The sequence below is a fragment of the Ovis canadensis genome, chromosome 24 (genome assembly GCF_042477335.2).
Source record: "Ovis canadensis isolate MfBH-ARS-UI-01 breed Bighorn chromosome 24, ARS-UI_OviCan_v2, whole genome shotgun sequence".
NCBI lineage: Eukaryota > Metazoa > Chordata > Mammalia > Artiodactyla > Bovidae > Ovis > Ovis canadensis.
In genome coordinates, this window is record NC_091268.1 from 18,529,051 (window position 1) to 18,550,170 (window position 21,120).

Below are 21,120 nucleotides of genomic sequence, written 5' to 3' on the forward strand. Positions count from 1 at the left end.
GTCTTAGGCAGCGTGAAAATGGAAACACATCCACACAGAGGCCTGTACGTGAATGCACCCTAACAGCGGCTACTCTTTAGCAGAAACAACTCAAATGTCCATCAGTGGATGAGTGATCAATGAAACGGGGGATGTCCATAGAACGAAACATTATTCAGCTCTCCAAAGGGATAAAGCCCTGATATACACGTCAAAATGCATGAACCTTGAAAACTCGCTCAGTGAAAGCAGCCAGACACAAGAGGCCACGTATCGTAAGACTCCATCCGTATAAAATGTCCAGAAAAGGTGACTCCACAGAGACAGAAAGGAGACTAGTGGTTCACAAGAATGAGAGGCATAAGGGGATGACGCAGAGTGACTGGAATGGGTGCGGGGTTTCTTTTCAGGGGAATGAAAATGTTCTAAAATTGACCATGGCGATGGCTGTACAACTTTACGAACATACTAAAAACCACTGAATTAGATGCTCTACAAGGGTGAATTTTATTGTATGTGAGTTATATCTCAATACAGCTATTGTTAAACTAGCCGCTAACCCACACTCGAACCCTAAGTGAAGGTTCTCAAGCTCCCTGGGAAGGTGGGATGTCCCTGTAAAGCAGAGGGATGAGCTTACAGACCCAGCCCTTCTCACACGTTTACAGGAATTAGCTGACCTTGAAAAGACCCAACACTGCCAGGTATAGTATTGATACCACACAGGGAATATAGCCTGTAGTTTACAATAACTACAAAGAGAAGATATGTCAACCGCTATACTGTATACCTATAATTCTTGCCTGAGGAATCCCAGGGACAGAGGAGACTGACTCGCTGCAGTCCATAGGGTCACAGAGCCGGACCCGCCTGGAGAGACTTAGCATCACAACTTGTATCATATCGTACAACAACCATACTTCAACTTGTAAACAAGTACCGACCAGGACAGTATTGCATTGGGCAAAAAGCTTGTTCGGATTTTCATACCATCCTGCAGAAAAACCCAAACGAACCTTTTGGCCAACCAAATAGAAAGGGTAGGGATTTCGTTTCTCACAAACCAGAGTTCAAATCCCTTTTCTTTTCTGGGAGAAACTGTATTGATTCTAAGTTTAAAACAAATGAAACAGAAACCTTAGAGAAATATGTCTGCCCTGATGGAGATGTTCTCATATCTCGACATTCCCTTGATCTCTGGGGGGAGCCCCTTGTGCTCCATGAGGGTCTCACTAGGTAACAGTGGGTGGGTTTGATCCCCTGCCCCCTAGACACACAGCAACTTGAACTATTTGCCTGCTTTGCTTTAATTGGATTAAAACACCTTACATACTGGGTTTTGTCAGGCACACAAATACCCTCTGTGAAACGTTTGCTAGATCATTAAAGGCCTGTCTCTCCCCTTGAGCAGCTGTCGGCATCTCTGACCCCAAGAAGCCCTTGCTGGGGGCTCTGGGGGCACACCTGAATTGAGCAGCTGACATGCAAGGTAGCCTCTCTGCAGGCGCAGTAGGTCAAAGCCACTGTTCTAATGACAGCAGCTGCCAAGACATGGAGACACCTCAGTGCCTAGCATGTGCCAATGCACCCTGTCAGGTGCTTATCCATGCGACACCCATGATCTCGTGTGCCTGATCTCTGTTAATCCTCCTGTCACTGCTGCGAGGCAGAAGTGACTGGCCACAGTGGGGGGTCAGACCATGGGGCTCCTGACCCCTGACCACCAAGCAACAGCCTCTCTCTGCCTCTTTTCTTGGCACAAAGGGGACCCAAGAATAATCCTGGCACTTTGATCTCCTCTGCCTTGTTCTCCTGAAGTGACCCGGGCAGTTATAGCCACCTCCTGGCTCTTTTAAGTGGCACCAAGCTTCACCAAGCCCAGCTAAGGTCCCCGGGACAAGGGACTGTTCGCACCAAGCAGCGTGCTGGCTGTTGCCCAGGAAACCCAAGCTCCCGTGGAGACGGCCAGGAGCAAGCCCTGCATCTTCCCAGGTTACTCCTCGGCCACTCCCATCGGGACGAGAGCTCTGGAGGGAGGTTGGAACTACTTCTCTAACACACTTGGGTGCCTCTGTATTTGTTTTTAACACATTTCACATTTCAACACACACACCTTATACTCTCTTTAGAATGTATGGCACGGAGCTATAAGATAGTTTTTTCTTCAAGACTGCTTCTCTTCACAAGATAAAACCAGCTGTAAGCCAATAGCTGTCAGGGAAGGGGAGGGGGACAGGGAGACCTCTCTTCTGAGAATCAAGGAGGAAACATGAGGAAAGTCCTGCTTTGCCTGCTCAGTCTCAGCAAGCCTTCTAGGACCAGGAGAAGTGTCCCTTGCCTCCTAAACTCGAGACACAGGTAGAACATGGCAGACAGGAGCACGCACGCAGCAAGAGCATGCATGACCCACAGGGGCCTGTGCTGAGTCCTCAGAAGCACCTGGGTAACACTGCGATCAGCCCATTTCCCACCCGAAGGCACTGAGGCACAGAGAGAAGGGACCAGCCCAGAGTCACAGGTGTGGACCCCAACCACACATGTGACACCTCTGGGTGAAGAGGGGCCACCTGCCACATGGGGCAGAGGCTGCCCAGGCTGCAGCCTGTCACGGGAGGGCCAGGCACTCTCCCCAAGCTAGTGGGTCAACACAGGCATGCACACTCCCAAATGGATGACTGCTGTTAACAAAATCCTAGAGAAAAGTAGAAGCCAAATATTAGAGGAAGACAGAAGCAGTAATTATTACAGAAAATGAAAGGCATCCAGAAGCAGTAAGAACAGCAAGTGGACGGCCTACAAATACTGGAGGCAAAGTAACAAACAAACCAAACACACATCTGTAGGAACCAGGCGCAAAACCTCCAAGTCAGGGAGGGCAGAACCCTGGAAACCTCCTCAGGTTTCTGAGCCCTAAACGACCACTGAGTTTAATGACCAAGGCTGACAAGGCAAGAAGAGTGTCATTGTGCTATGATAAAGTTCCATCAGAAAGTCAAAGTAAGAAAATATTTGGTGTTTGGGGAAATTCCCTACGTGTGCAATACTCTACCACCTGATGATGCCAACTGAGTGAACTGGACTAACCTTCCCATTTCAATTCACGTGTAGCGTAGTGCATAACAGTAATACCTATATTTGTAACAAAACAATACAAACATAATATTTTGTATGTGTATACTTAATGTTTTACTTTGAAACACTTTTAGATTTAAACAGAGTGGGAAAGACAATTCAGAGAGTCCCATACGAAAACCCAAGCTTCACCGAAAGTTAGTATTGTACATGAATCGTGGTCCAGTTATCAAAACTAAGACCTTAACACTGGCATCATACTATTAACCACACTGCAGATTTTTAAAATAAAAACTGATTCGTCAAAATTCATTCCACTATTTGCAACAGATTTGCTTTCACTGTATATATTTTACTTTATTTATTTATTTTGGCCATGGCACATGGCATGTGGGATCTTTGTTCCCTGACCAGGGATAGAACCTGTGGCTCCAGCCGTGGAGTCTTAACCACTGGGAGTCTTAACCACTGGGCCACCAGGGAAGTCCCTGATGCAGTTTTCATTCAGATGTTCTTTCCCTGTTCCAGGATCCCACGCACATTTAGTCTCCTCCAGTCTGACGCTTTTGATGAGTCCTGGCCCTTGAACTTGGATTTAGCTAATGTTTTCTCAGAAGTTGTTGGAGGTTTGGGGTTTGAGGGAAGAATCCCATAGAGGGGATGCACTCTTCTCTGCACATAACATGCGGTGGTGGGGGTTGGTTTCATTCATCGTGATGCTAACCATCATTGAAGGTGGGCTCTGCTAGGTTTTCCACTGCCAAGTTACTCTTCTTCCCTTTATTTATTCATTTATTGGCTGAGCTGCACAGCTTGGGCGATCTCAGTTCCCTGACCAAGAACTAAACCTGGGCCAGGGCAGTGAAAGTGCAGAGCCATAACCACTGGGTCACCAGGGAACTCCCTCAATATCCTTCCCTTTAAAATGAATAACTACCTGAAGGGAGATGCTTGGAGGCTATGCAAATGTCCTGTTTGTCCCTAAACTTTTATCCACTTCAGTTAGAACTCACCAATGGATCTTGCCTGAAGCAATTATTACTGTGATGCTCTAAAGCCGATTTTCTTTCTCTCATTCTTTTTATAATCTATTAGCTGGAGTTGTTCTACAAGGAAGAGCTATCGATTTATACGTGATGTGCTTCCTCCTAATTGAAGAAAACATGCACATGACTAAAAATATAGACGCAACTTGAAAAGTCCTTTGAAAAAAAAAAAACAAAAACAAAACTGGCTTTGCATCCACATTTCAGAGCCAGCATTCAGATGACTATGTACTTATCTGTACAGCAGCTTCATGGAGGTACAATTCACATTGTATCTATCCAACTCACCATCTAAGGTATATAATTCATAGTCTTTAGTATAGTCACAGAATTGTGCAACCATCACCACCTGTTAACTCAGACAACTATGGGTTGCCATTTCCTTCTCCAGGGGATCTTCCCAATTCAGGGATTGAACCCAGGTCTCCCGCATTCCAGGCAGACGCTTTAACCTCTGAGCCACCAGGGAAGCCCTTTTACAATAAATATTTAATGTCTAAACTGACGTGAGTTCAATCCCTGGGTCAGGAAGATCCCTGGAGGAGGAAACGGCACCCACTCCAGTATTCTCACCTGGAAAATCCCATAGACAGAGGAGCCTGGCGGGCTACAGCCCATGGGGTTGCGGAGAGTCAGACAGAACTGAGCACTCATGCACAAACTGCACACACAGACAAAGAGAAAAGTCTGTTACTTTTTCCATATACTGATACAATGAAATAAAAGGCCCTCATGTCCTCAAACTGGATTGAGCCTATTCATAATGACTTCACATATAAATAACAAGGAGATCAAAGAGGTGATCATTTTCTTAGAGTCATTTAAAAAGCCACAGCAACTGAAACAGCAGGGTGGTCCCAAGAGTGTGTGTGCATGTTAAGTCGCTTCAGTCATGTCCAACTGTGCAACCCTATGGACTATAGCCCGCCAGGCTCCTCTGTCCATGGGATTCTCCAGGCCAGTATACTGGATTGGGTTGCCATGGTCTCCTCCAGGGATCTTCCTGACCCAGGGATCGAACCCACATCTCTTGCCTCTCCTGCAAAAGCAGACAGATTCTTTATCACGAGAGCCATCTAAGTATAATATAACCCTTATGAGCTGGAACAGGTCCTGTCTGAATCGCCCCTACGTGGCCAAATCGATACCACTAGCCTCATTACCCACTGCAAACAGGGAAAAAGGCCCTGTGAGCACATGCCCTGTGTTCTGAATAAGGGACTGAGGCAAATGCAGGAGGATCAGCCAAGCAGATACCTCCTGGGGAGGCCTTTCAGAGGCGACCTAAGATGCTTCTCACAGCTCATGGGGCTCAGTGGGTGAGCGCCAGTGCTCTAGGGGACCCCCTTCCCCACAATATGGGATGCCAGGACCTTCCTGAGCAGCATCACTCACAGCCAGTCACTCAAGCAGCCAAGGCCTGGGTGTGAAGGGTTCCCTCTGACCTAAAACCTCAGGGCCAAAGCCCTTGACCTCTGACACCACTACTGTTTCTTAGCAGGTCATCACCGTACCCAGACTATTTGAAGAAATGTCAGGGGGCAATTCTCCAGCTGTGAACAGGCTGATAACTTACAGACCCATGGGGTGCGAGTGACAGGAGCAGAAAACAAGACCTCTGCAGGCACTCGCCTTGGCTCTGCTCAGTTCTGCCCAGGCTTCCAGTGCAGCCCTCAGCCTAGCTCTGCAGAGTTACAGAGCTAGTGCATCATGAAAAAGCTAAAAAAGCCAAACAGAAGCTATACTTATCTACTTCATGCCAGGCACCATGCTAGGCACTCAGGAGAAACTGAAGTTATGTAACACATGGGCCCTGCGTGCAAAGAGCTCACAGGAAGGTGCATAAGAAATGAAAGCACATATTTCAGGTTGCGTGTGTTATAACCAAGTGGTACAGACTAACTGAGCTAGACTTCAAAGACAGGGAGGTGGCGTTACTGGCTGGAGGAATCACAGGAAACTAAGGGGGCTGTAGGGCAACAGCAAGAGGGGAGTCTGTGGGGACAGGAAGCAAGCGCATCACAGGAGAGAGGCGTGACAGGACCAGAAGCATGGATTCACTCCCCGAGAGTTTATGCAACCCCTTTCCTCTAAATCCTTGGTTCTTTCTTGAAACTGCAGCTGAGTCACTCCAACACCGAGTTCCCTTGCTGAGTTTATGATCAATCTCTCTATCCAAAACCTTATTCCCTTTCCTGCGCCCTCTGACCTCGACGCTGGGCTAACTGAACACGCCTCAGCCGCTGTCAGGAGACTAAGACGGTGTTGCCGACAGCATCATCAACGCGTTGAATCGCTGCTGTTGGTGTCACTGTCAGGTTGCTTTTTCCAGGGCAAGATGAGCCACAGACCCCAGCCACAGGCCACCAGGGACCCCAGGCCAGAGAATCACAAGCCAGAGCCATCCTGACTCCTGAAACCACAATTAAGAAATGCCACAACATGATGACTAACTCCAGCTTCACTAGTCTTCCCTCTTTAACTCAGAGACCAAGCGGGAGTGGGTCTGAGGCTCATCTCCCACCCTATTGCTCGGCAAATGCAGATAAACCCTGACTCTGTTGCAGACACAGGAATCCTTGGGCTTCATATAGAACTCCTTCCACGAGACAAGCAGGCCCCCAAAAGGTACAGCTTGAAAGAAGAAATCTGTGGTGAAGAGGCCAGGGAACTCTGCGTACCACTTCACTCTCTGGAGACCTATCTGTGCACATTACTGTGCTAAGCTCTGAGCAGGCCTAGAGCAAAGAGACACTTTCAGTGTCACTTAACCCACACTGACTTGACTGCAGAACACTTTTCCCATACTTGACACCTATGCCATCCTGAGAAACTACTGCTCAAGGGAACCTACCTGGGGAAACCCTCTCTCTGACAGGCCCCTTCAGCTGGGCAGGGTTTCCCGTGCTGGGCAGGGGTCGGGGGATATAGGGAGATAGAAATGCCCATGGGAGCCAACTCTTGATGGCCAGGGTGGCAGCAGCAACCAAGGGAAAGAAACCTGTTGACAGAGAGAGTCTGTAGATCCTGGGAAAGGACAGGGAGGAACTTGTCTGTGACCCAGCGAATTAGAAAAGCTCACGGTAGTGTGGATGACACTGGCGACAGGCCAGGGACCCACGTGAGGCACTGCCTGCTCACAGGAGGAATCCTCCCAGAGGCCTGGGCCCAGTGAGTGCTCGTGCACTTGTGCCTCATTCACAGACCCCTACTGGAGGGGAGACCTCGCCTGCCAGATCATAATCAACGTATTCTTTAGAGCAAACCTCAGTTTTCTGCCTTTCAAGTCTAGGATGACAGTTCACAGGGACTCACTCAGGTCTCCGGAGCGAATGACTCTCAGTCGCATGCCCTGGCCCAGCCGACGCCCAGGAACCAGGGCCCAGAGCAGGGCTGTGAGGAGGCACCCTGAGTGGCAAATCCTGGCATGGAGACCAGGCTTCCTGTCTTCTCCTGCTCCTTCCACTCCGTGAATCTAGGAACATTACCTTCAGGGTGTCCTCGTCTCAGGATGGGGATATCCTGTTCTCCTCCAAAAACTAATTTGAGAGGACACTTCATATGCTCTCATCGTCCCCTTCGGGAAGGGGCACAGAGATCCTTCAGGGATCACAAGATTATCTGGAAAATTTACACATGGCAACAGAGTATGCTAAACTGCTTTTGCCTAACCAGACCCAAAATGCCTAAGTACATAAGTAGATTTATAACTAGAATAAGAAATGTTGTCGGGAGGACAAAACACCTTCGTAAGGCAACTGAGTGCAGAACCGCTGTCACTAATGCTGCAGGCATGTGGCGCACTAAGGTCCACGAGGGCCCCGCCTCACAGACACACGCGCACATCATCTTAAGTGGCACACAAATGCAGTGGCACACTAAGGTCCACGAGGGCCCTGCCTCACAGACACACGCGCACATCATCTTAAGTGGCACACAAATGCAGTGAAGCGTCTACTTCTGGCTTGAGTTGTTTCTCTACTTGGCTATAGCCCAGTTGGAAGCCTGAGGAAACACTTTCTCCTCCAGTAAGAAGGCTGGGCTTGGAAGCCACGTTTTTGTCCCCTGCCTGCTCTTCCCGGCCTGGCCTTGCTCAGTGCTGGCCTCTGAGCTGTGGGGTGGCATAGGAAGGGGGTTCCTCTCTCTGATTCCTGGAAGACAGCCACCCAGGCAAAGGAGCTGGCTCCAAAGTGTGCAGGCATTGTGGAAATCTCTGCCACACCCACTGTGACACACCCGCCAGAGAGCGTGGGGGAGAAGCGGGGCTAACATCCTCTCCTCAGCAGGGGTGACTGCACCTTTCCCCTCCTGCTAGGGGCCACAGGGCTAGGCCTAGAGACCGGGGCTGACACCCTGGGAGGAGGGGGTGCTCCTGGCATTCAGTAGGGGGAGGCCAGGGAGGCTGCTTAGCATCACACAGTGCACAGGGCACCCCCGTCCAAAGAGTTCTCCACCCAGAGTGTCAATGGAGTCGAGGCTGAAGCTGACACCAGCAGTATCGAGACTGAGAAACCCTGCACCAAGGAAACAAGTGACGCGTGTGCAGTCCACAAACCTGAACACGGGACCCACACGTGGTACCTGGAGGAGAGGCACCACGGAGTCCAACACAGTGAAATAAGCTGGAGACTGCAGCCAAATGCCACACCATGAAACACCAAGACCACTAGCTTTCAACTGTGTTAATGGACGAGGACACGCGGGAACGTGCTGGTCACAGCCACACCGGCAGGCCATCGTCCTGACCACACATCACAGTGTTATTTGAGAGCACAAAACAGTGAAGTGAAAAGGTGTTAACTGTCTCTTAAAAAAAAAAAGAAACAGCAAATACGTAAATTGTAAAGATAAACAAAAGGTATCGGTGCAGTACCGGAGCTACATCAACTGAGGAGCGACTCGCACATTAGAGTGATTTTGCAGGCTCAGGGTCCATTGTGTTAATTCCTCGGTGGTTTGTTAGGACAGGAATGGGTGCAGCGATGCAACCACCAGGCCATCTCTGTCCCACTGATGAACTACTAGAATGTTCTTGGCAAGCCTGCACTCTTCTAGGGAGCTATACAGCACAGGCTTTACCCACACCAACAAAACCTAATTATATAAAACATTGGATTTCAGGAGACGTATGAGTAATTTGAGAAAGTGGTCTCTGAAATAAGATACGAACTAGGCCTCAAAGCAAGATGCTGAGAGAATCACCTTGACTATCATCATGTTTTGTGATCTTTCAGAAATCCCCCCAAGACATCGTAGCTCATAGAGAAAGGAAATAGTAACTCAAGTTAGAAGCAAGTCTATGTGTAAAAAGAAAATGGTGGTGCATAAAATATCATAAAAGCAAAGATATTAAAAATGCAAAATGCTGCTAACCTTATACTAAATTTTAAAATGTTAAAAAAAAAAAATGAAAGGGCATTCCAAGTCTCTGCCACAGACCTGAAGGCTGCTTATTACTTCACATGTTCTACTGCAGAATTAATATCATGTTTTAGAAGTAGGAAAAAAAAAAAACTAACCTTAAGGTTATCAAAGGTTTTGACAGTCTGCGCCAAGTCACTGACACTCCCTGGCGACGCTGTCCCCTGTCCCCTAGGGCCTGAGGACACCCGTGAGCCGTCAAGGACCTCAAAGCCAGAAAGTAAGGCCTCTGAACAGCTGCAGTGAGACTCCTTCGCTCTCTGACCCGCTATCAGGTATGTCTTCAAACCTATGGATAAAAATTACAGTCAGCACAGGTGACACCAGCGGTGGTCGAAATGCAGCTCCGTCTTGCTCTCTACGCGGGACACTCTCCTGGAAAGTTGAGAGTAAAGTGAAAATGAGAAAAGGTCATATTTTTACTACTGCACCCATGAGCTTCCCAGAGACGCACAGCCTCACGGAGAACACCCGCCTCCAGGACACACCGTGTCTTCCAGCTGTGTTTCCTCTGAGTGGTGGCAGCTCGTGTCACGTTCTGGGGCTGAAATGGGGGTTAAAAGTCCCTCCTTGGAAGGGTCTCGTGGCCTCTTTCTGCCAGCGGCAGAGCCCACTGATGGTGGACCCTCTACAATTCTGTGGTTTGTTTCTATCTGTATTGTTGCTCTTCATATTGGCCACTCTAGACGTGAGGGTCATTACAGACCGTGTTACCTACATCAGGGACTGCCAAACACTCTGAAAGGGAAGACCAGGATGTGTGCCATCGGGGAACTCAGCGCCCCCTCGATTCACGTTCATCGAGTTTCTATGGGATCCAGACATTCATGGCAGGAACATCAGCATATGTCAAGGTGCCGTCTATGGGAATTTTATTCTCTCACCAAATCCTCATTTAAAACAAACAATAAAAGCTGGTTAAGTGGACACCTAGCCTACAACTTTACAATTTCCACTAAAGGCTGTGGTAGCAGTATACACTCCCCTGGGAAGCCGCTGTGACGGGTGGTGGGCCCTGCTCTGGGTGTGCAGGACTATCTGATGGGAAGGTAACAAGGAACAGCTTTTCCAGATGGAACCCAAGGGCTTTCTGCAAAAGAAGCACGCCTGACTGAAAGAAATCCATTGTTAGTCCTTACTGGAATTTGACCCAGACTGTGAATTTATGAAAGGGAGTGACAATATGATTTATTCAATAAATATTTATTTTAGGCCTGGCGTATGCTGTACACAGAGAATAAAATAAGAACAAAGCAGGGTTCCCATCTTGAAGAGTTTAAGCTGCAGCAGAAGGTGGTAAAGAAAAGTCATCATTGAGAGACTCAATCAAGAGGTGGCCAGTGTCTACACTTCTGAATCCATAGATTCTCACAATCAATTCATATTTAATAAATACTCTAAAATTAATCAAATGACCCTGGACTACTTCCTCAATAATCCTTAACCATTTTATAGCTAAACCATCTTGCCACTTCACCTTTCTTTCTCTCTCTCCCTCCTTGTAAAGTACTGTATAGTGTACTTTTTTTTATGTATGTTTTTAAGTCAACTATTCTGAGAATCTGTTGACGACACCTAAAGACACCCAGGAGTGCAGCCAACTCAGAGGTGGGAATCCAAAGACTGAGATGAATAATTTTAGATACTGACTGACTCCAAGGAGAGTATTAAATGCTCACTCTTAACCTGAGGTCCTGAACGTCCATGTATTTTCTCCAAAACAAATATACATCCCAAATATGTATAGGATTCGTCACAGTCCTGACTGACTGCACATAAACTAGAGAGGGAACATTAACTAGAATACCTCTGCCCGGGGATGCAGGGCACGGTGCCAGCTCCACAGCGTAAGCTCCGACGCCTGCCTTGGGGGACACCCCTGAGGCTTGTTGCTGTTCTCGCTCTGAACTGTAGCTACCGAGCTGCCACTCACCGAGCAAACGTGTATCAGGAGCCTCTGTTTACGATGCACTGTGATCGTGCTGCGGGGGACAAGTGTGAACACAGTGGCCATGGCCCTCCCCACACAGGGCGGCTCCGCAGGGGGACCTCAGCAGCGGGTCTAGGCCCAGGAGGGGCCTGTAACAGACTCAGTGGCTCAGGGAGCCTCCTGGGTGACGTCTCCTCCACGCTGAGGAAGACATGATAAAGAGAGGCCTGCCCCGTGAGAGCCGCCAGGACCAGGGGCTGGGGCAGCCATGGTCAGGCCATGGGTGTCGACAGAATAACTGGGGAAGTGGCCTCCAGAAAGGGAGTATTTGGCAGGCAGAGTTGGGGGTGGAGGTTGAGTGTTGCGTGGCTGGAACAGAGGACATGTTGGGGAGAGGGGTGGTCACAGAGGTGCTGGAGTCCATGCCCTGTGCAGGGCAGGCCCACTCCAGGAACCTTCACGCTGGGGCCATGGGGAGAAGGTGGAAGAAGCGGGCAGGAGGCTGAGGAAAAACTGGGGAGCCCTGGGAACACTGGCCACAAGTGGGTGCGGAGGGACTCGGGACAAAGAAGGTGGGAGACAACGGCAGGGGCAGAAACCTGCCCCCCAAAGTGTGGGGCAGCAGGCAAGGCTTCACGGCCAGTAGGTGGGACGGGTGAGGGCACGTGGCTTCCAAGGGCAGGGGAGCCCAGGGCTTCAGGCTCCGTCCCTTCGACATGTGTGACAGAGTGAGACTCTTCATGGCTCTGCGTCCCGCTGAGAACAGGACTCACCCCACAGGGCTGACTGGAGGATTAAATGATTAGCACACGTGTGGCCTTCACAGCAGCGCCTGGCACATGGCAAAAAGTCAGTAACATTAGCTACTACTATCAACCAGTGTGTTTGGCCTGCTTATCGTTGGGAGTCTTTTTTTACGCTCCTTCTGTGTACAAAAGCATTTGGAGGACTGTTAAATCAATAACTGCTCCGAATTTGCTCCTAACTAGAATTTTCCTCTGGTGAGCCCCTAGGGAACCTGTATTAGTAAGACAGCAGTGCTAGTATGCCAAAGGTCAGACACACGGATGTGTGAGCAAATCGGTAACCAAGTTAAGCAACTTTCAATTTATACTTCAATATGAAAAGTTTAAGTGTAAAGTGTAACCTTCTGCTGAAACTGGAGTGGCAAGTGTGATACAGCCAGGCCAGATGTGACCTATCCCAGGGAAGGTACTTGGGCCAGGTGACTGGGCTGCAGCCCCTTTAAAGTCTTCAGTCAGGAGAGGTCATAAGACATAAGGATTTAATGAGTAACCACACAGAGAGAACCAGGGGTCCAAGTTCGTTAGGACAGCTCTCTTTGAGCGGAAGGTCAAAATAAGGCAGCTGAATTATTTATTTTCTTACATACAGTGTAAACAGGAGAACAATTAATAAGATTTCTTATATTCTTTCCTGGTAATTGACTTTGAACCTCACCAGTGTGGATGCCTTCCATTGGCTTAATTTCACAGCAGCTAGAGAAGGTACTCGGAGCTTCCAACAGGCAAAAGTGCCCTCTGTGGCTGCATGTGCTCAAGAGGCTGACGTGGTCAACAGCCTTAACTATAGCATCAGTTCTCTGAGGAGAAAACCTAAGCCTTGCACACAACTCATGTCTAGTTTTCGTGAGCTGAGTGGAATTTGAGTGAGTGCCAAAGTTCATTTTGGAAAAGACAATTCTGGCCTCTTTATTTCTGTCTTTTTCTGCAGGACTTTTGCTCTGGAGGGTGATATCCCAACCCAAGAACCAAGGACAGGAGTGTCAACCCGAAAGAAAAGAGGAGACTAATCAGAAAGGAAAGAATGCCTGGAGGCATGACCTTGGGAGTTAGAGGCGTGACACAGCGGACGGCTGGGAGCTTAAAACAATAAATATAAGGGGAGGCCATCAGCTTGGGCTAATTCACAACCAGTCTAAAAACTCACTTCACTTTGTAACACATTATTCCTGCTAACTAGGTCTGTGATGACCAGGTAGCACAAGTATTATTTAAACTAAAATGCAGTCAGTCAACACAGAAAATAAAGATTAAAACTGTTCAACCTTAATCTACCAAATAACCACGGCCTACAAAATTATAGATATTTCATAACTATCTATCGCTTCTGCTTAAGAAGACCAAAAGTTTTGGTGGGGAAAAAAATTTTTTTTCCATCTTGTTAACATCAAAACATTGTGGATGGGCCTAAGGCCTCTCTACTCCTACATGAAACAATTAATTAATTGCAAGGAGGTGATTTATCTTGATTGTCGCAACACTTGACAATAAATCACAAGTTCTCAAGATAGCAAATGGCTGTGGGTGAGACTTACCCTCTTCTTAAAAATTGAAGTGATGGGCACTGTGCCTACGTGGCTTGACCCTGACTACACATTTAGCCCAACCCGCAAACTCTTACAAGAACACACGTGTGCACACACTTGCCCCATACCTGCTCCCGCGGCTGGCACCCCCTGTGCCAGCCTTCATTGTTTTCGCAGGAATGGGTACATGTAACGGCCAAAGGTGAGCGACCGGGCAATCACCTGGTGACCACGTTCCCATGAGCTGTCTTCTGAACTTTCCTACTTGGCAAGAGGAAGTGCTACCCTGCTCAGTGTTGGAAACCAGCGCAGGGAGAGGCCAGTGTAACCACCTTCAAAGACCTACTCCCTGCACCTCTAAGAAGCTCCAGAATTAGGGTTTAATACTACAGGTCTTCAAAAGCTACAAAATGACTTCTTTGAAAGACAGCATTTGGCTCTTTATGGAAACAGTCTGCTGGGTACTAACCATCTCTCATTCATTGGCTCATTCTCACATTCACTTACCCAGCAAACAAAATATTTATTGAGTAACCTACTGAGGGCAGGGACCTGGGCTGAGTGTTGAAAGGAATGGATAAGAAAAAGGACTGCTCCAGTGTTCACAACAGTGCAGATGAAAACCGTGACCTAAAATGGAAATACAAGTCACCTAATGATGACCCACTTCACAGGGCTGATGTGAGGATTAAAGGAGTCAGTGCTTCCCCTCGGGGCAGCTCCAGGAACACTCAAGAGGAAGTCAGAGTGGACCGAGGAAGGGCATGCAGTAACGCTCACGAAGAGTTAAACGGGAGGACGGGAAGCTGGCAGTGAGGGGGTGAGGGGAGGACAGAGACCACCGACAAGAAGAAAGAATCACATGCAGTCAAGTCTGTGCTGGCAGGAGGTTCACCAGTGACAAAAGGCATAGTTACAGTCAGAAAACAAAAGGAAAGTGAGGGTCTATGGTAACTATTCTGGAATACTACATATGACAGAATTTAACAATCAGAAGCGACTACGAAACAAGACAGCTAGAAGGAAAGGTGTCAGGAACTAAGACGAACTGACAACTAATGAACTGTTGTTCACCTAACGGTGACCCTGAGTGGCCATCAGACATAGGCGAGCATGTCGGGTCACGTCTGTGGCAGTTACAGGAGACACAGACTGTACTCTTCCCCCTGGAGACCTGAGAAATACTAGCTAATTTTAAGATTTTAACTTAATAGTTAAACTAATAGTTTAAAAATTAATTTTAAGAGTTGCAGATTTGCACACAGAACACAGATAACGGAAGATAAGTTCTAGAAAATAAATAATAGAGATTTAAGATCTGGGAATAAGCTAAATAATTGAAAAATAAAACCCCCAAAGGGGAATATATTGAAATGGAAATAAAGCTATAGGACACTAAGCGAAAGAAGCTAGACACAAAAGGCTGCGTCTGACATAGTCCCACTGATGTGAATTGCCCAGAATAGGCAAAGCCACAGAAAGCAGCCTAGTGGTAGCCAGAGGTCTGGGGGTTGAGGGATGGGGAACGACTGTTAATGGGCCAGGGTTCCTTTTGGGGGAAATGATGAAAACATTCTAAAGTTAGATGGTGGTGCCGGTTGCCCTGTATACTTTGGAAGTGTGTACTGTACAGTATGTTAATTACACCTCAATGAGGCTGCTTCTTTTTTAAAAAACAAAACCTACACAAACATTAAGATGCAACAGTCCTGAGATTTGAAGGAGAAATGAAAAAAAAAAAGTCAGTAAGAAATACACTGCCCTTGGGAATTCAAGGTAAAGGAGCGGGCAGTAGCAGGTGAAAGAAAAATATTACAAAGAAAGGCTTGGAAGTAGATAACACAGTAGAGCTAGGGTGGAAAAACATATAAATAAGAAATAAGGCTAAACAGCCTTGAAGAACTAAAAATTCAACATGGCAAGAGTTCAGAAGTCTGAGAGAGATTAAACAAAACACAACAGAAGTTTGACCTTCACGAGATATCTCCAAGAATCAGCAAATTTGCAACACTCACTTCTACAGGCCAGTCCAGAAGAGCTGGGCTGACACTCAGGTTGTCTTCCCAGACCACTGACGCAACACCCATCAGACGACAAGCAAGCCTGCCCAAGCAGCGGGGCTACAGCCTCGCCACTCTGTGGCAGACGGCAGGGCTCTGCCAGCCCCCCAGCACTGCCGCTCCCCTCTCACCCACCAGGACCTTCATCTGCAGAGGCAGGGGAGCCACCATGAGACATTTCCTGGGAGCATCTACAGCTGGGACGGAAGGCAACGCTGACAGCTTCACCCTCCCTCACCTGGAGACTTCATCTTATGCAAAAACAAAACCCCACAGTTCTTGCCACTCCTGACTAGCCTTTCCTAGGAGCGATGGCATGTGCCGTCTCCACCTGTTCCTTCGTGGGAATGTTTATGCAGCCTCTGGCAAACTCCCAAATCACACTTCCAGCACAGTCACACGCCTGCTGCGAGTGTCCTCACTTTCCAAGTCAACCAGTTTTCAGGTCACATCAAAGTTTTCTCTCTTTCAATGAGTGTTTTGCATACCAGCTGGAATGCTGCCAGAAACGGTTTCCCAGATGGCATTTTCTTGCCAGAGGCAGACTTGCGCAAGCCCAGAACTGGGAAACCCCAATCTCTACTTCCTGATCAGGAAGCAATATCGTCTTGGACGTCTCCGGCTTCTTTGATTTCACTTCAGCACTAGAGGTGGTCTTCCTTTCTTAGATCTTTCTCAGCTGTGTTTGTGTGGTCTGTTCTTGATAACCTGAAAAGTATTGCTGGGCAACAGAAGAGAGGTCAAGAGCACACCCCTCCACGGGGTGGGGGATCACCGGCCAGGGGTTCCTTCTCCCATGCTAGCCTCCCACTATAATTCCTGCCTCAAGAAAATCACAGCTATGCTGTAGACTCTCCCAGAGGCAAACTGGAAGTGAAACCAAGGCAGGGAGTAGTAAGTGCCCACCTGTGAGAAGAGGTCGAGGGACAATGCAGGGGGCACATGGACATGCAAAGATGCGACCTACATAAAAATGTGGCCTGGCACTGCAGCAAACAACCTCTCATGCCCAAGAAGGGTGGATGAACCTTGACAAGTCCCCTCGTCTAAGGGTGGAGAGTGGGGCTTTACTAAAGGAGAGGCAGACCCGGGCAGAAGGCCAGAGGCTCAGACTTTCTGGGGAGCAGGGGCAGACACTCCAGCAAGCAGGTCCCTATGCTGTAGAGGCGCTGGCCCAAAACACCACAGCTGAGTTCCTGGACAAGAGGAGGCATAAAGAGCAGCTGGCGTCACAGGAAAGAAAAATGTGTTATTCCCAACACCACCAAAAAATGGGCTTTCTGGGTAGCTCGGTGGTAAGGAATCCACCTGCCAATGCAGGAGACACATGTTCAAGTCCTGGGTTGGGGAGATCCTCCAAAGAAGGAAAGGGCAACCCACTGCAGTTTCCCACCTGGGAAATCCCATGAACAGAGAGAGTCTGGTGGGCTACAGTCTGTGGAGTCACAACGAGTCAAACATGAAACTAACAGCTAAATCACTATGTTAAAAATACAGAAATACAGTTTGAGGAGCTAATGTAAACTGTGGTGACCACAGCTGACAATACCATATTATATAATTGAAATCTACTAAGTGACTAGAACGTAAATGTTCTCTTATACACAAACACAAAAGATAAATACATGAGATGATGAACGTGCTAATTAACTAGACAGGGGAATCCTTTCACAACATATTCATATATCAAATCACAATTTATACTTTACATATCTTACAATTTTATTTGTCAATTTTACCTCAATAAAGCTGAAAAAATTTAAGGAAAGAAAAACACACAGAAATGTACCTAAAGCCATATTAGATTTTTTCTTATTTACATATATTTTAAATAAGCACCAGGTTTTGAGTTTATGGTAAAATTTCTCAGACATAGAAACATGTAAGGAAAAGCAGGCTGAAGACTTGCAGTCCCTCCAGTCCAAGGAGCACAGGGTCGTCTGCAGCATCCAGGTTCCCTGCAGGCCTTCCCCACCTGATTCCTCCCCCCAGCAGAGCATAGAACCATCCTGAACGCCACGGTCAGGGGCTCCTCCTCAAGTGTTTCTTTAGGTTTTCACTAAGTACATATGTAATGCTAACAATACTCAGAGTTAATATATTTTTTTTATGCCTTCACCTAAATGATATTATTTTACAAGTATTCTTCTAAAAGTTGCCTTTTTTTTTTTTTGGTGCAGCAATATGTTTGAGAGTCCTCCACACTAATACATGTGATCCACATTCATTTATTTTCAATACTATGAAATGTTCCACTGGATAAATACATCATTATTCAATAAAGAAAATCTCTAAGTATTACATTAACACCAATGATAAATCCTGTGTTCTGTTAAAAATAAGAGAAATATGGTAAACCAATAAAGATATATTGAATGCAAAAATGCCACTGATTCAAATAATGCATCATAAATATACATTTAAGAAAGAAATGGAACTTGTGAAAAGAAATGGAACTAGTTAAAAAAAAAAAAATCAGGAGAGGAGCTCAAGAATGGAAGTTGCCCCCCAAAAGTCAAAGAAATCCAACTCAGCTAAGATGGCAAGCCAGGCACCACAAAACCATACTGAAACAGAAAACAAGAAACTAGAGAAATGAGAGGAACACAGAGTGCCTCAGACTGTGACTTAAGGAGTCTGAGGGGTGACAACTCCGTTTCCCTGGTTCAGAGACCCCCTGGGACTGCTACAGAGTAAGGTCGTGTGCCTTCCACCCTTCAGCCACACACAGCTGGGCTGGGAGGAACAGGAGGAAAAAGTCCCAGAAAACTGAAGAGGCTTTCAGGGGGTTGATGAGATAATACAGGAAGAGCACTACTGGGGTAAGAAGGTACCCCTGGCAGTCCAAGAGAACAGTCTCTGACAAAGGAAATGTCCTACAGCCATTGGTTCAGCAGTCACAAGCCACGAAGCACTCAAAATGTGGCTACATGAGTGAAAAACTAAATTTCTAATGTTCTCTCATTATAAATTATAGACAGCTACATGCGGCTCGCTACTACCACACTGAACAATGAAGATCTAGACACTTCCTTATTAGAGAAGCAGAATGAACTGGCAACAGAAAACTCCTTATCAACTACAGAAGAGGTATAAGATTAAAAAAAAAATGGCTAGAGAAAAGAGGAAAACTAAATGTGAAACCAGTATGAACTTTTTTATAGATGACATTTAGTAGCAAAGACAAGGGGCACATTACCCTCCACACTAAGAGCAGCAAAGGCAAATTGGAAAAGCAGGGTAGAAACAGATACATATAGAGACAGAAATTGAAAGCAAACAAAATGGTAGGCAATCTTTAAGAATAAGGAAATAGGAGAGCTTGGAAATTTGCTTCAGGGTTCCTAAAAGCAGTTTGTAAAACGAACACTGAGCTCGGTGATCCTTCACACTCATTAAAAGCAACACATGTAGTAAAACACGCCCCTGAACAAATGAGCATCCGGCGGGGGGTGGCTTCTCTGACTGCACCGGCCTGAATGTTGAATTAGGCACGCGGCCATGTTGCTAATGGGTTTGTCACAAGCGGCCAAGGCCAGGCAGGAGAAGGCGTCTCGTGAGCCGTGTTGCTGACCGGCCCCTGCAACCCCAGGCAACTTGTGAAGCAGGTAAACTGACTGGTCACCTCAGCCAACCTCCCCTCTTTCTTTTCCTCCCGGGTCCCCTCTGTCCTGTCACCTGCTGTCCAAATGTCCACTGGCATCCAAGGGATCAAGGGTCCCAGGGGGCCATGACATCACCTGTGACGGGAGGGCGGGGTGAGCCCTGGAGACCCCACCCTTGCCTCTGCTCTCACAATGCAGCTGCCCACAGTGATCAAGAAACTCACCCCTGCAGCTGGCTGACCTGCATGGTGTTCCTTTCTGGTGCAAACTTGGTGAAAATATCTGGTCCCCCATCACAGCCCAGAAACTCTGGGGTCACCAAGAGTCAGGCCCAGATTCTGCCAGGTACCGAGGGAAGGGACCTCCACGCCAAGGGCAAGTCCCAGGTCCCAGCATAAAGCTGAGCTTCATCTGGAATCATCATGAAACAGCATTCCCACTGGATCCTCTGAAATACTTTAAGTTCCCTGAGGACCCATACTGACACCTTCCAGAGACCAGATGGTTCTCAATCCAATCCACCCCAATGGCCCTGTGTTATCCCATTTCTACTATATACTTCCTTTGCAGTGTCCTCTTTATCTTCCTGAATAAAAATAAATTCATGGACAATATGCAACCGTCACCACCAAGATCGTCAGCCACACTTCTACCTATCTCCCACCACATGGCCTTGTGTCAAGCCACCTTGGGACACAGCAGGGAGTGTCCAGGAAAGTGGGTGCCAGGCCACAGCAGGGCCCCTGCCCCACAAGCTGCCAGAAGTCCTGCAGTTCTTTTTCCAAACCTCCCCCTGCCAAGAGAGAACCAGCTGAAAGGATATTAAAAAAAAACTGAAAAATTCCACAATGCTGCATATGCGTCTATTACATCATTGTACATATAATGTGTGTGTGTGTGCGTGTACATGCGTATCGGCAGCAATTTTAAAAGGAAAAGATTCTGAACTTATCCTCCTCACTCCGTCAGCAAATAATGAGCTCCTGAAATCTGCCAAGCATGAGGCAAGGCCCACGACAAAGGCTCTTAATACCGTACATGGCCTCTCCCTTACTCATCTGAGGACTAAGGACTGACAGCACTGGCCTGGAGGCCTGGCACACAAGGCATCCAAACACGGCAGGAGCTGACCGCACCCCTGCAGCAGTGGTTCATTTACACGGCATGAAAATCAAGCGGAGACAGAACAAAGCACTGAAAGTACTGTACTTGCTCTGAAAAGGAACAAGAAGCCACTTGTCTACTGATTCTATCTGAGCACCCACTATATGCCAGGCGAACGCTAATGACAAAACTGCGTGCAGGAGAGACCATTGTCCCTGACCCCCTGGATCTGGGAGTGAAGGATAAACAATCAGCTGCTCCTCACTCGAGCAGGGTAAGGGAGGAGTGTGGCCTGGGTGAGGCTGGACCCCCGGGCAGGGTTGGACCCAGCGGGCGCACCCTGAGCCAGCGCATGGAGACCTCGGCGGAGTTTTAAGTGCGGGTGCACACAGCCCAGTTTTCCCTGTTTTTATTTTCATTTTAAAAAACTTTCAGTTTGAAATAATTTTAGACAATACAGAAAAGTTACAAAAAGAACTAGGAGTTCCCTTTTATTCCTCACCCCTCTTGTCCCGGTGTTACTATCTTATTGTGCAACGTCAAACATAGAACAAGAGGAGGGAGGTGGGAGAGG

The 21,120-nt window shown here is 47.5% G+C and overlaps 1 protein-coding gene across 1 annotated transcript in view; it reads right to left on the reverse strand.

Annotated features, from left to right (window-relative positions):
• ADCY9 (adenylate cyclase 9) overlaps nt 1-21,120 on the reverse strand; it is a 104,800-nt gene that overhangs the window by 28,334 nt on the left and 55,346 nt on the right. Inside the window, exon 3 of the mRNA XM_069570663.1 lies at nt 9,617-9,807. Within this exon, the coding sequence (XP_069426764.1) occupies nt 9,617-9,807 (191 nt within the window). The remainder of the gene's footprint in view (nt 1-9,616; nt 9,808-21,120) is intronic.